We start from the raw sequence: 13,102 nt of genomic DNA on the forward strand, positions 1-13,102 counted from the left end.
TAAACTAGCATAATACGAAGCCTCCGGTCCTGTAATAGAATAAAAAATTAGCTAGCTATCGCGCCAAGAATTTTCAATTCTATTAAGGACACGGAGGCGAGGATTATCCCACCCGGTTGTATTACATGCATTGTAATATTTGCCCACCCATGTTTATAGTCTGTTCATGCAGATTTTACGGGCATTATTTTTCTCATTCTTCCACGTTCTGAGAAGAAGATTGACTGAGTACATGTCTGGTTAAGGAATTCTTTCCTGTTGGCTGTTCTTCCATGTTGGAGGCTGTTATGTTGGACTTCAGTTATTTATGGACTTATGTTCGAAGCAAAGAAAGAGGAGGATATCCGGGAGTGACCAGGTCTTATGGACTATTGCAGGAAGTGATGTGTGTTTAGCATCATGGGAAATGTAGTTTGTTTTGGTACAACTTAAATTTCATTGACTGCTGTGTGTAGCATATTAAAGAAAGAGAAGCATAATCCTCGCCTCTGTGTCCTTAATAGAATTGAAAAATCTTTGCGCAATAGCTAGCTAATTTTTTACTCCCCGTTACCAGGTGGACAAACTCATGCTATTAAGTGGCTCCAGACCATTGCGAAACGCAGAGGCAATGCTTCTGGAACCCCTGTCGTCTAAATGGGAAAGCCTGATGGAACAATCGTTCTTGGGAATCATAACTGGAATTTGGAATTCACTGCCTCCAAATCTACGCACAACTACCTCGCTGATGGCTTTCAAAAGGGACCTGAATGTTTTTTTCCTCCAGCGATATCTTAGCTAAGTGTGGTGATTGAAGATGACAATTTCTGAGGATTTCTTAAAATTAATTTATTAGCACCCATGCTCTGGATAATCCAAGGAAATATGCCAGTACAAACCATAAGGGACATAGAACCCCCTTTGAATAATAACACCCCATAAGCCTACAGTAACAAAGAAGGCTCATGCAGGCTCAAGGAGCAGAAGGATGAAGTAACCAATGGCAACAGGGCATGCACATTAAAAGTGAACACATTACTAATGTAAACACATTACTACACCAAGACACTGCAATCAGCTCTAGGCACAGACATCTACACTACCTCAACCTTTTTACTGCTCAATATACCTCTTGTTCAGCAATGAACTACATCTTGTATTCTGTACCTTTGTAATTATTCATAGTTGTATACATTAACATTAAACCATCTGTAAATTTCATGCAACGAAATATTTCTCTTGTAAAGCGCTCTGGCACCTTCGGGTTATCTCTGTTCACAATAAACAAACAAATAAACACAGTTGCCCTTGGAGTCTTTCTTCCAGGGCCCTGCGACCTCGGGCGCTCCTTCCATTGGTTCCCAGTGACCTCGCGCTGCTCCTTCCATTGGTCCCCGTGTGAGTCTGTTTTCCCATTCAGCCCTTTGCCCTCCATGGGCGGCCGCGCGCCACCTCTCAGGTGCACGCGCCCGCTAAACTGCTTTCCTCGGAAGAAGGACGCGGCAGAGGGCTCCTCGCAGGAGCTTGGCCGCGGTGTCGGCCATGTTGGAACGGGTCTGGTCTCGTTGTGAAGAACTAACTGGAAGGCCGTTTACTTGTCGGCAGAGGCACATCTAAAGGCGATGTAATATTAAGTATTTAGGTGACACAGAACACGGTTACAGTAAGGATAATCATTGATTACATTTTAACTAATAATATTGAAAACACTGTCTTCGACATTAGGTAAATATAAACATTTTCCAGGATGTACGGCTTTGAAGGGCCGCACTGGATAAAGAGTGGACGCCCTCCTTGTTTCCTGTGCGCCCCGACTCCGCGCCGCGGGGAGGGCTCCGTTCCAAGATGGCGTTGGGCGTGCAGGGGGCGGAGCCTTGTGCAGGGGGCGTGGTCCCGCGCCGGCCCCGCCCCCTCCCTTCCATGGCCCGCCGCTGTCACCTTGCCGCTGTCCCTCATCACCATGGGCGCCCCGGCGGAGAGCGTGAAGCCCCGGACCTCCCCCAAGGCCGTCAAGTTCCTCTTCGGGGGGCTGGCAGGGTAAGGCACGGCCGGGGCACCCCCAGGGGGAGCCTGACACCGGCGGCTGGGGCGGGGGGCCCTGCGCCCCGGGACACTACCTGCCCCAGCCCCCACCAGTCTGTGGTACCTGCCCCCCATCAGAGTCTGTGGTACCTGCCCCCCCATCAGAGTCTGTGGTACCAGCCCCAGTCCCCCTACCCCCCCCCCCCCCCCCATCAGTCTGTGGTGCCGGCCAACCCCCTCAACATTAGAGTATGTGAATGTGATGATGGTACCTGCCCTGTCTGCAGGATGGGGTGCCCCCACTCCCAAACCAGGCCGGATCCTGCCCCCAGCGCCCTGAAGACACTGCCCCAAAGGCCCCACACCAAGGGCCTTCAATGGGCAGCTACTGAGGACTGGCACCTTTGCATTTTGAGAAGGGAGAGTACCTGCACTTCCCAAGAAACAAGAAATACCTGCACTTCTATGTTTCCATTTCAAGTATTGCCTACATTACACTCCTGAGCACACTTAACTGCCCCTACACACATGCTGCATGCACTGGTACCTACTGCCCCTACACGCATGCATGCACTGGTACATACTGCCCCTATACCCATGCATGCACTGGTACCTACTGCCCCTACACGCATGCATGCACTGGTACCTACTGCCCCATCACACATGCTGCATACACTGGTACCTACTGCCCCTACACACATGTTGCATGCACTGGTACCTACTGCCCCTACACGCATGCATGCACTGGTACCTACTGCCCCTACACACATGCTGCATGCACTGGTACCTACTGCCCCTACACGCATGCTGCATGCACTGGTACCTACTGCCCCTACACACATGCATGCACTGGTACCTACTGCCCCTATACACATGCATGCACTGGTACCTACTGCCCCTGCACACATGCTGCATGCACTGGTACCTACTGCCCCTACACATATGCTGTATGCACTGGTACCTACTGCCCCTACACGCATGCATGCACTGGTACCTACTGCCCCATCACACATGCTGCATACACTGGTACCTACTGCCCCTACACACATGTTGCATGCACTGGTACCTACTGCCCCTACACACATGCTGCATGCACTGGTACCTACTGCCCCTACACATATGCTGTATGCACTGGTACCTACTGCCCCTACACACATGCATGCACTGGTACCTACTGCCCCTACACACATGCTGCATGCACTGGTACATACTGCCCCTACACACATGCTGCATGCACTGGTACCTACTGCCCCTACACACATGCTGCATGCACTGGTACCTACTGCCCCTAGACATATGCTGTATGCACTGGTACCTACTGCCCCTACACACGTGCATGCACTGGTACCTACTGCCCCTATACACATGCATGCACTGGTACCTACTGCCCGTATGCACATGCATGCACTGGTACCTACTGCCCCTACACATATGCTGTATGCACTGGTACCTACTGCCCCCTCCCTACTTCTCGAAGCTGCATGCAAAGCAGGATACCGCTTACACCCCCCAGGGGACTGTCCCCCAAGGACACAGCGGGAAGGCGACACTACACCCTGAGCAGTCTTTACTGCCCCCTACAAACATGCTGCATGCACTGGTACATACTGCCCCCTATACATGTGCTGCATGCACTGGTGACCCTGGATACGGTCTACTGCCCCCTTCTCCTGTCTCCTGCTTCCTAGAAGACGAGCCTGTCCCCTAGCCCTAGTGCTTCGTGCACAGCACCCAGGTACTGCCCATGAGGAAGAAACCCAGGGATCCCTCGGAAACAATACTCTTAGAACAGCCTGTATTGACCCCTCTACACAGACATACTACATGCACTGGGACCCTGGATCCAGTCTACTGCCTGCCTACTCCTGTATACTCTATAGACAGCTCCCTGGATACTGCCCCCTGCAAGACCAGACTGCCCCCTAACCCCACCACTGCTTGCATAGTCCCTAGAATGCTTTATACTAAAGAAGACCACCCTGCCTCTCAACACGTCATGCACAACACCCCAAACTACAGACTTCAGTTCCACATAAAACAATATACTGCCCCCCCATAGAATACAGTGCACTGTCTCTAACCCATTCTCATGCAGAGCCCCACTAAACACCCCCCCCCCCCCCCAACACTGGATGTCCAGCCCCCAGGACAGAATACTGCCCTTGAAAGTCGAGCCAGCCCTCTGATAGAACCCTTCCCACCAGCGCAGTGTGCTCTCCGTCCTCTGCCCCTAAGTGTCGGGTACACTTCCCAAGCCCTGGACCCTGCCCTGGGACCCCTCCTGCTGCTCCTCGGAGGGAACAAGGGGTAGCGTTTGTATAATCAGCCGCTGTTGTGGGACCAGGGTTACAGCGCCTCGACCTAAAACAACAAGGCGCTTTCTGAAAGAGTAAACAATGGGTGTTAATAAAAGCAGGAAGGATATATAGAAAAGAATATACATGTAGCTCGCTAACTGCAGTTTATAAAAGCATGAAAGCTGACGAATGCCCTCCGTTGTCAGGGGGAGCTGTACAGAAATAGCATTGGGGTGTCAATGCTACCATGAGTACATATTGCCCACTTTTCTTCATTCGTTTTCTGCTGTCTCGAGGTTTTTTCTACTAAATTATCGACTCTGCACGTCACTTTCCAAGTGCTGATGGGGTCCGGCGTGATCTGATCTGTCCTACACCTTAACACCGGGCAGACTTTACCAAAAGTTCGTTCCTAGTCTTTAACGCCTTTCAACTTTGACCTTTTCCCGTCCCTTCCTTCTGCACTGCCCCACCCCCCACTGGCAGCTGGCGGTGCAGACGGAGCGCCCTTTGTGCTTAACTTGTTTTGCTGTTTACAGCGCTGTGATGCCCGGACGGTGTCGTTTTCGCGCTATATAAAACTCCCAAAATAAAGCCATTTGCCCAGCAGTTGTTTCACTAAATGGATGAGAGGCGCTTGTGAATTCCTCCCGGGGTCACTCGCTGCCCTCCGTCCGCCCAGCTGGCTCTTGGTCGCGCTTCTTGCCATGCACCTGTCGGTGTCTTGATGGTGGGCAGAGGGGCTGTTAGTTTGGAGGACAGGGCCCGTTCCTAAGGCAAGCCCCCCCTGGTCGTATGTTCATTGGAGAAATGAACTGCGCCCCGTTAGAAAGCAAGCCCAGCAGCGTTAGCACACGAAGTCTTCTCCAACCCTGCTCCAGGCTGGCAGTGCCATCTTTAAGGTCCCTTGCGGCAGGCCAGAGCCCGGCTGGAGCAGCTGGCACAGGCCGAGATGTTTACAGCAAGATCGTGATAATCGGATATGCTTTAGCATTGTAGTAAAAACACAAGCGAGAAAGCAAAACTTTAAATAACAAAACATAAATCGAGTTATTAAACCTGGAAATGGAAACCCGTGAAGCAGGAAGTGATGCTGAATAAAGTTTGTTCTTCAGGATGTGAAATAATAGATCTGTGCTGTTGAGGTACGTGAAGGAGGCCCTTTTAAGCATTTCTTGAAGAGGGCTCTTGAGGGAGGTGTTTAGTGCATTCCATATTTTAAGATTATTTTAGGCACAGAGAAGAGTGCTGTAACGTGTGGAAGGATGCGTGTGTTAAGCGTGTCAAGGCAGCCATGGACACCTCTGCGTGGGATTATTGTGTGTGCAGCTGCAGTGTTCTGTGCAAGAGAGAGGTGTTACAGAAGAGTGCCAGAACAAAGAGGGGCGTGGGTGAGCGGTTCACAGGTGTCAATCAATCAATCATTCAATCAGAGTACTTGTAAAGCGCGCTACTTACCTGTGAGGGTCTCAAGGCGCTATGGAGAGGGGGGGTGCTGCTACTGCTCAAAGAGCCAGGTCTTGAGGAGTTTTCTGAAGGCGAGTAGGTCTTGGGTCTGGCGTATGTGGGCAGGGAGGGTGTTCCAGGTCTTGGCGGCAAGGAAGGAGAAGGATCTGCCGCCGGAGGTCGTTCGTTGGATGCGGGGGACATCGGCGAGGGCGAGGCTGGCGGAGCAGAGCTGGCGGGTGGGGGTTTGGAAGCGGAGTCTGCTGTTCAGGTAGGCTGGTCCGGCGTTGTGGAGTGCCTTGTGTGCGTGGGTGAGGAGCTTGAAGGTTATCCTCTTGTTGACGGGGAGCCTTTGTAGATCTCTCAGGTGGGGGGTGATGTGGCTGTGGCGGGGATGTTGACGATCAGTCGGGCGGGGGCGTTTTGGATGCGTTGTAGTCGTCGTAGGTGTTTGGCTGGGATTCCTGCGTAGAGTGTGGTTGCATTGGGTGGGTGCCAGGCAGGTAGTTACAGATGAGATGAAGGAAGTCAGGTTTACAGGATGCTGATGAGGTGGCAAGGGTACTAATGTAGCGCTCAGAGCTGTCACTTGCAGGCATAGTGCTATAAAAAGAGCAGAGAGCTCTCGAGATCGCACAGGCAGCCTCGGAGTTACACAAAGACCATGTGGTTCTCAGAGGAGGGTGTGTATCCTTCTCCTGTTAGGGGGAAGGGGTGTGGCTTGTGCACGTGGACTTGGGTGTATTTCCAACCCCTCAGGGCACAGGAGCAGACTGCTTGACCACTGGTCGTGGTCGGCTTGCACATCTGGGATTCCAGCTGCGCTGTTCTGCTGCACATTTTCGAGCCCACAGGGGGCCATGGTCCTGTCTGGCAGGCACGTTGGGGTGTCAGGTGGCTTTGTAGATGCTGCAGCCGATTGTGAAGCAGGCACAGCTGTTCTTGCAAGGTTGGCATGTGGGCACCACAGACCTCTGAACAGGTGAGCTTCAGCATGCCAGCAAGTGCTCCACTGTCAGGGGGGCACAGGGCCTGTGCATAGTCCCCTTGTGCGAAGGGCTTCACTTCAATGCACTTGTGTACCGGGTCTCGTGATACTGGTGAACACGGGTACATCATGGCGCTAAGCTAAGAGGGGAGTGTGGTGTTGGTGTATTGTGAGTCTAGACACTTGCTCCCCCCACCTCCTAAATCCTCCTCCTCCTCCTGTGTTTCTGAGGTCCCTTTTACCAAGAGCTTTAGTGAGCCATCTGGAGCTCTCTACCTCTGCTCACTCATAAGAGACAGGAGATAAACTGTGCTTTTCAACAACGCTGCGACTAGCTGGTCGGGGTTTGAATTGACAACTAGGAGCTTTTCTTTCTCACAGCCTTGGTTCCTAAAATGTGCCTGCTTCCAGAGCTCACCCCCCCCCCCCCTCCACTCACATGCCTTGTTCCCTCTTACACACACGACCCCATGTCAATGCAGAAGGTGTTATGGCACATCCCTAGCACTCCTGCCTTGTGGAAGTGGTCATGCAGAGAACATTTATAGACAGATCACATTCTGTGAAGAAAACCTGCTCAGGTGACTTTAGGGGAGAGAGGTGTTGTCCTCCCTTTCCACCGAGGTGGCACTGTTTTAAGACTCAAACACGCCCTTCTGTTGGTTGGGAGAGTAAAATGTCATCTGTCTGAGCTTCGGTGACCCCAGATGCTTTATGAAAAACAAAAAATGCCTTCAGCATATATGTATTAAAAAAAGAGAAAGCTTACATCCCTCTTGAAAGACGTATCTTATGGCACTACAGATCTCATCTGTTTTAGTTCTAAACAAAACAACTCTCAATAAACACAATTTGGCCATTGTTGGGTCTGGTAGTCTGCTTGCACTCAAAAGCACATCATTGGGGTGCAAAAGGGAGTTCTTCTCTTTATTCCACAGCACCCCTCCCCCTGGACAGGCATTCAGAGGCATTGGTGGTGCGTGAGGGACAGGAGCTTGTGCTTTGTTGTGGCGATCCGGCTAACCGGTTACATTGCATCCTGGCTGCCTCGCTGCTTTTCATAGTAATTAAGTCAGTCAGTCAAAGTAACTGTTGGCATTTTGTACTTGCAAAGCTTGTTTGTAGGTTGTACATAGCAAAAAATGTGATGTGACCTGTAGTCATGGAGAGGGCGATGAGTTCAGTGCTGACGCCAGGAGGGTCATGTACGTGAACAGAGAGTAGCTCTTAGCAGTAAAATAGGCGTGCTCCACCTGTGAAACAAGCCTCACCCCCACAGTAATTGCTGTCTTTACATTCAAATGTTCAGTTCCAGTGATTGGATCCTATTATGTCTGTTGCTGATCCAAAGAGTGTTTACTCCTAATAACACATGGGGCGTCTCATGTTTCCTCCCCTCAAGTGCTAAGGACGGGACCTGGACGTCCTGCATGAATGAATGTTTTTTCCCTAAAGAGCATGACTACTCAACTGAGTGTCCTGGCGCTAAGTCTGGAGGAAAGACCCAATACCAAAACATAACCAGGAAAGTCACTAATAAACGGAAGAGAATAGCCAAGTTTTCATCTTCCTATGGAAGACTTCCCCCGAAGGAAGGGACCAGAGGTCCAAAGGGAGCTGGTTCCAGGCTTCAGCAGCTAGAATTGAGAACGCCTTAACTACTTCTTCATACACTTAATTCGAGGCACTACCACCAGAGCTGCCAACGCTGACCGCAAGGATCTAGCAGAACAATAGGGAGGAATCTGTCTGCAAGTTAGCCAGGGCTGGCTTGAAACAAAGCAAGCTGAACCAGAGGCAGGGATTTGAAAAGGTTGTGTTACTTAGTAAGCGGCTAGTGAAGAGATCTTAACAACGGGGTGGTCGACGTCCATCTTGGAAGTCTCAGAATAAGGCGTTCCGCTGCATTTTGCACAACCTGGAGGCGATGCAGCAAATCTTCAGACACCCCCGGTAGAGAGCATTGGCGTAGTCCATACTGGAATGGACCAACGCACGTACCACTGACTTCCTGCAGGGAGTAAGTGCAAACATTTCTAGAGGGTCCGGAGCAAACCAAAGCAGGTACAGACCACTGCTGAAATCTGAGGTAACAGAAATTGTACATTGTACAGTTTGACTTTCAGGTTTTTAGCTACTGAAGATGAGGGGGTGGTAAAGAGGGAGGCCAGACCGCTTCCTTTCAATTAGCTGTGTGGGACCCTAAAAGAAGATTTGCAATTTGTCCTCGTTACCTTTCAAATGTTATGCATTCAATCGAAGACCGCTTCCATGAAGTCCCTGAGCGTCTTCTCCGTTTGAGAGGAGGCTCCCTTAGAAGCAAAGAGCGATTGGTGTCAACTGCGTACGCAATCACTTTTCATCCTAATGATTCTGCCGGAAGGGTTCAATTCCCAGCACCTATAAACCTTAAACATAATGCATCTTTGGCAGCCCTAGTGGCGCTCATGCATTTGGGAGAGAGATCTCCCAGGCATTGCAGCAGGCTGATACCATTTCTCTGAACCGCCTCCGTTACCTGCAGCGAACCTGGATTTTGTTTTAGGCACTTCCATGTGGTCGCACAGGTTAGCATTTAAGTACCAGACCATGTTTGCAGACTCCTCGGTGGCCTCATGAAGGACCTCTCACCCTAAGCCAGTCAGTGTGGTAACTCTGCAGCCTGCCTGTTGTCAACTAATGTCTTCCAAAGGTCAGGGCTTGCAGACGCAGATTAAAGTATAAACGTCTCCCTGTCGCTGGAGGGACAGTGACTTTTTGCAAATACTGATGATCAGAGTTGGTGTGCAGATGTCCGAGCAGAGGCTGAAGAAGTGCTGTCGTACCAATGGCTGGAGACTGAACATCTAGAATATGCAAGGGGATGGAAGGACCAGGCTGATGCTCCAAGGTTCAGAAGAGTGAAGAGGCAGTGAGGGCATGCACGGTTCTAGATGGGCGCACATCACTTCTCTGCTCCCGGGTCACCATGCCTCATGTCGGACAGTGGTTCCTCCGTTAACTGCTTATGGACTTGAAAGAGGGAAAGTGGATGTGAAAGTAATCCTGTGGTTTCTCCTGTGGCAGCGAACTTATGTTTATACATCAACAAGTCATAGAAGCCATCACTCACTCGAGCATTGTAGCCAAGGCCGGGGGCTCTGCTCGGCTCCTCTTGTCTAGGGGGTTCTGGCGGAGGGAGACAAGCAACATTAGACTCTGGTCTTTCTTTCTGCCGGTGTGCACGGTGTATTTGTTGAGAATAAGAACTGATGACGCGTCACCTTTCAGCAGTTTTAATAAAATGCATCCACCAAGACCGAAGGAAGCTCAACCTCTGTTAGCCATGGTCTTGACGATAGGACGGTTCTCATGTTTTGGGGAAGTGTTGTATGTGAGCTTGTCCTTGGCGCCCTTCAGTGAATCAGTTAGGGATCCTTCCAGGTCTTAACTGGCTCCCGCTTTATTTACGCCCAGCTGACCCTACAGGTTCATTTGTGGTCTTCTGAAGTGCCAGTGTTTGAGGGCCGAGCACTTGGTCTCTGTGTCTGGGTGTTTAGTACAGTTGATGACTGTTTGTTAATTGTATCTTTGTCCAGAGCTTCTCATGCCAAGAGAGATGAAAGAGCAGCAAACATAAGTGGACTATTCTGTCTTCCAGACGGTTGGAAACAGGGTAGTAAAGATTAAACCTGAAATAAACACTAACAAAGTAAATCCAGATCCGTGTCCGTGCAGCACTTGTCCTTCTAGACCCCACCCCTCCCCCTGCTAAGGACGCGTGGAGACTGTTGTAGACAATGTGGAGATGCAACTGGATCTCAAACTCTGTAGAAGAGCTCAATGCCGTGCCGGCAGTGCATGCTGCTTTATTGGTGTGTGGGTATTAGATATTAATGCTGGTTGCTGTGATTAGTGTATGTGACCTGCTTTTGTTCCTATTTCAATGCTTTTGCTGGTCCTCTAAATTGGGTAAATAGTAGTGATTTAATGTTGCTGCAAACAGATTGGCTGCTGTTAGCTGGGGTTATTAGAAGAAATCTGTTCCACTGTTTGTGTTTGCAGTCACCAGGACCCAACCCCTCCAACTAGCATACCATAGCAGCCTCCACTGCCTCTAGTTCATCTTAGTTCAAGGAGGACATCAGTCACTGGCGGGGGCCATGAGGAGGCCTACCTCTGTCCTGTAGTCCTGCAAGGCGTACTCTTCCACTGGGTGTGTATCGGGCAGAAATTGCTCTCACCTTGCTGCTGATAGACAGGGATGTCAGAAGGTTAATCGCAGCTCTGGCATACAGTGCAACCTTTGCTGTGTGGCATGCAAAGAAGTCCCTGCTGATGGATAGAGATGGTGGGCATATGTCCTGGGTGTGATATACACATGCAGACCTGACAGCCAGACATGCACTGCTCTGAAGTTGCTGGTCTTGGGCAAGGATTGAAGAGGGTTAGACCTTGGCTGGGCATGGGCAAAGGTCTACACAACATCAATTGGCACCAAGCGCAGGCTGCTCAAGCCCCCGTTGGTGGGCAGGGATCGCCAAGTGCTGTGGTGGCCAGAAAGGAATCTTATGTCACTCTTCATTTTCCTGCTCTGGCTGCTTATTTTGTCCAGCACCCAGCAAAGGTGGTCTCATTACTTGAACATGGGATCATTAAGAACAGGTGGATCATTTCTTTACTTGAGCTACTTGAAAATGCTGGAGGCCATCTGGCTGCCTTTCCACAACATTTTTTGAACTTAGGATGATCAAACTCAAGTTTGATGCAAACACTTTGAAAATGAATTTACGTCTCCAAATTGGTGTGGCATGGTTTACATTCAAAGCTGGAAAACCCTCATTTCAAACATAGGTTTTGAAGTGGAGTTTATGATCCTTTTTGGTATTGTGGAACTCTTCTCTCATTTCTGCACCATCCGTCAAGTTAATTCCATACAGGTCGGTCTCTGAGCCAGAGAGCCTTTGGCAATAGGCCCATCCACAGCAGGCCTTCCGACAACAGGCTCTTTAGGACAATTTGAAGTTGGATTGTGTATAGTATTGTGTAGGTTGTGTGAGACATCAGGCAATGGCTGCAAGAGTCCATGCATCTCAGCACCAGCGCTGTTGTTCATGTCATGAAGCTGGCTCGCCACTGGCTGGTATCACTGTGGACGTAGAGTATTCCCTTGGTTCTGTTCAGAGAGGGCTCTGTTGGGTGCTTGTCCCTGTCCTAGAGGGAACTTGTGTAGGTTGTGTGAGACATCAGGGATGGCTGTGAAGGAGTCCATACATCTCAGCAGTTCCACCAGCGTTGTTGTCCATGCCAAGGAGGCTGTATCTCCACCGGCTAGTATCACTCTGGACTTCGAGTGTCCCCTTGGTTCCGGTTAGAGAGGATTCTGTTTAGTGGTTGTCTCTGTCCCAGAGGGGTCTTGTGTAGGTTGTGTAAGACATCAGGGATGGCTGCGAGAGAGTCCATGCTTCACCAGTGTTGTTCATGCCAATTTTCTGGGTCTCCACCGACTGGTATCACTCTGGACTTCGAGTGTCCCCTTGGTTCCGGTTAGAGAGGATTCTGTTTGGTGGTTGTCTCTGTCCCAGAGGGGTCTTGTGTAGGTTGTGTAAGACATCAGGGATGGCTGCGAGAGAGTCCATGCTTCACCAGTGTTGTTCATGCCAAGGAGGCTGGATCTCCACCGACTGGTATCACTTTGGACTTCGAGTGTCCCCCTGGTTCCGGTTAGAGAGGATTCTGTTTGGTGGTTGTCTCTGTCCCAGAGGGGTCTTGTGTAGGTTGTGTAAGACATCAGGGATGGCTGCGAGAGAGTCCATGCTTCACCAGTGTTGTTCATGCCAAGGAGGCTGGATCTCCACCGGCTAGTATCACTATCGACTTTGAGTGTCCCCGTGGTTCCGGTTAGAGAGGATTCTGTTTGGTGGTTGTCTCTGTCCCAGAGGGGTCTTGTGTAGGTTGTGTAAGACATCCGGGATGGCTGCGAGAGAGTCCATGCTTCACCAGCGTTGTCCATGCCAAGGAGGCTGGATCTCCAGCGGCTGGTATCACTCTGGACTTCGAGTGTCCCCCTTGTTCTGGTTAGAGAGGATTCTGTTTGGTGCTTGGCCCTGAGGGGTCTCTCTGTACAGTCAAGGATTTGGTGCTGTCTGCGAGTAACAGTTGTCATCCGTACATTGCTGTGACAAGAAGATTGGGGTGGGGTGGATAAACTGTTATCGACAAATAGTGTGATTTTGGCTTCTGTGTAAGGGTACTGTTTACTGAAGCTGCTCTAAGATGGACAGAACGGATACTGAAGCAGCACTGTCGCTCCATGTCTCGCAGCAGCGGTACTGTATTGCAATTACATTTAAATAGCGCTTACTCTCCCTTTGACGCGCTTTATGATGGG

The 13,102-nt window shown here is 50.4% G+C and overlaps 1 protein-coding gene across 1 annotated transcript in view; it reads left to right on the top strand.

Annotated features, from left to right (window-relative positions):
* The first annotated feature begins 1,880 nt into the window (after window positions 1-1,880).
* The window catches only part of SLC25A11 (solute carrier family 25 member 11), a 90,081-nt gene continuing 78,859 nt past the window's right edge, over window positions 1,881-13,102 (top strand). Inside the window, exon 1 of the mRNA XM_086946215.1 lies at window positions 1,881-2,016. Within this exon, the coding sequence (XP_086802341.1) occupies window positions 1,940-2,016 (77 nt within the window). The 5' untranslated portion in view covers window positions 1,881-1,939. The remainder of the gene's footprint in view (window positions 2,017-13,102) is intronic.

The sequence above is a fragment of the Lissotriton vulgaris genome, chromosome 12 (assembly GCF_964263255.1).
Source record: "Lissotriton vulgaris chromosome 12, aLisVul1.2, whole genome shotgun sequence".
Classification (NCBI taxonomy): Eukaryota; Metazoa; Chordata; class Amphibia; order Caudata; family Salamandridae; genus Lissotriton; species Lissotriton vulgaris.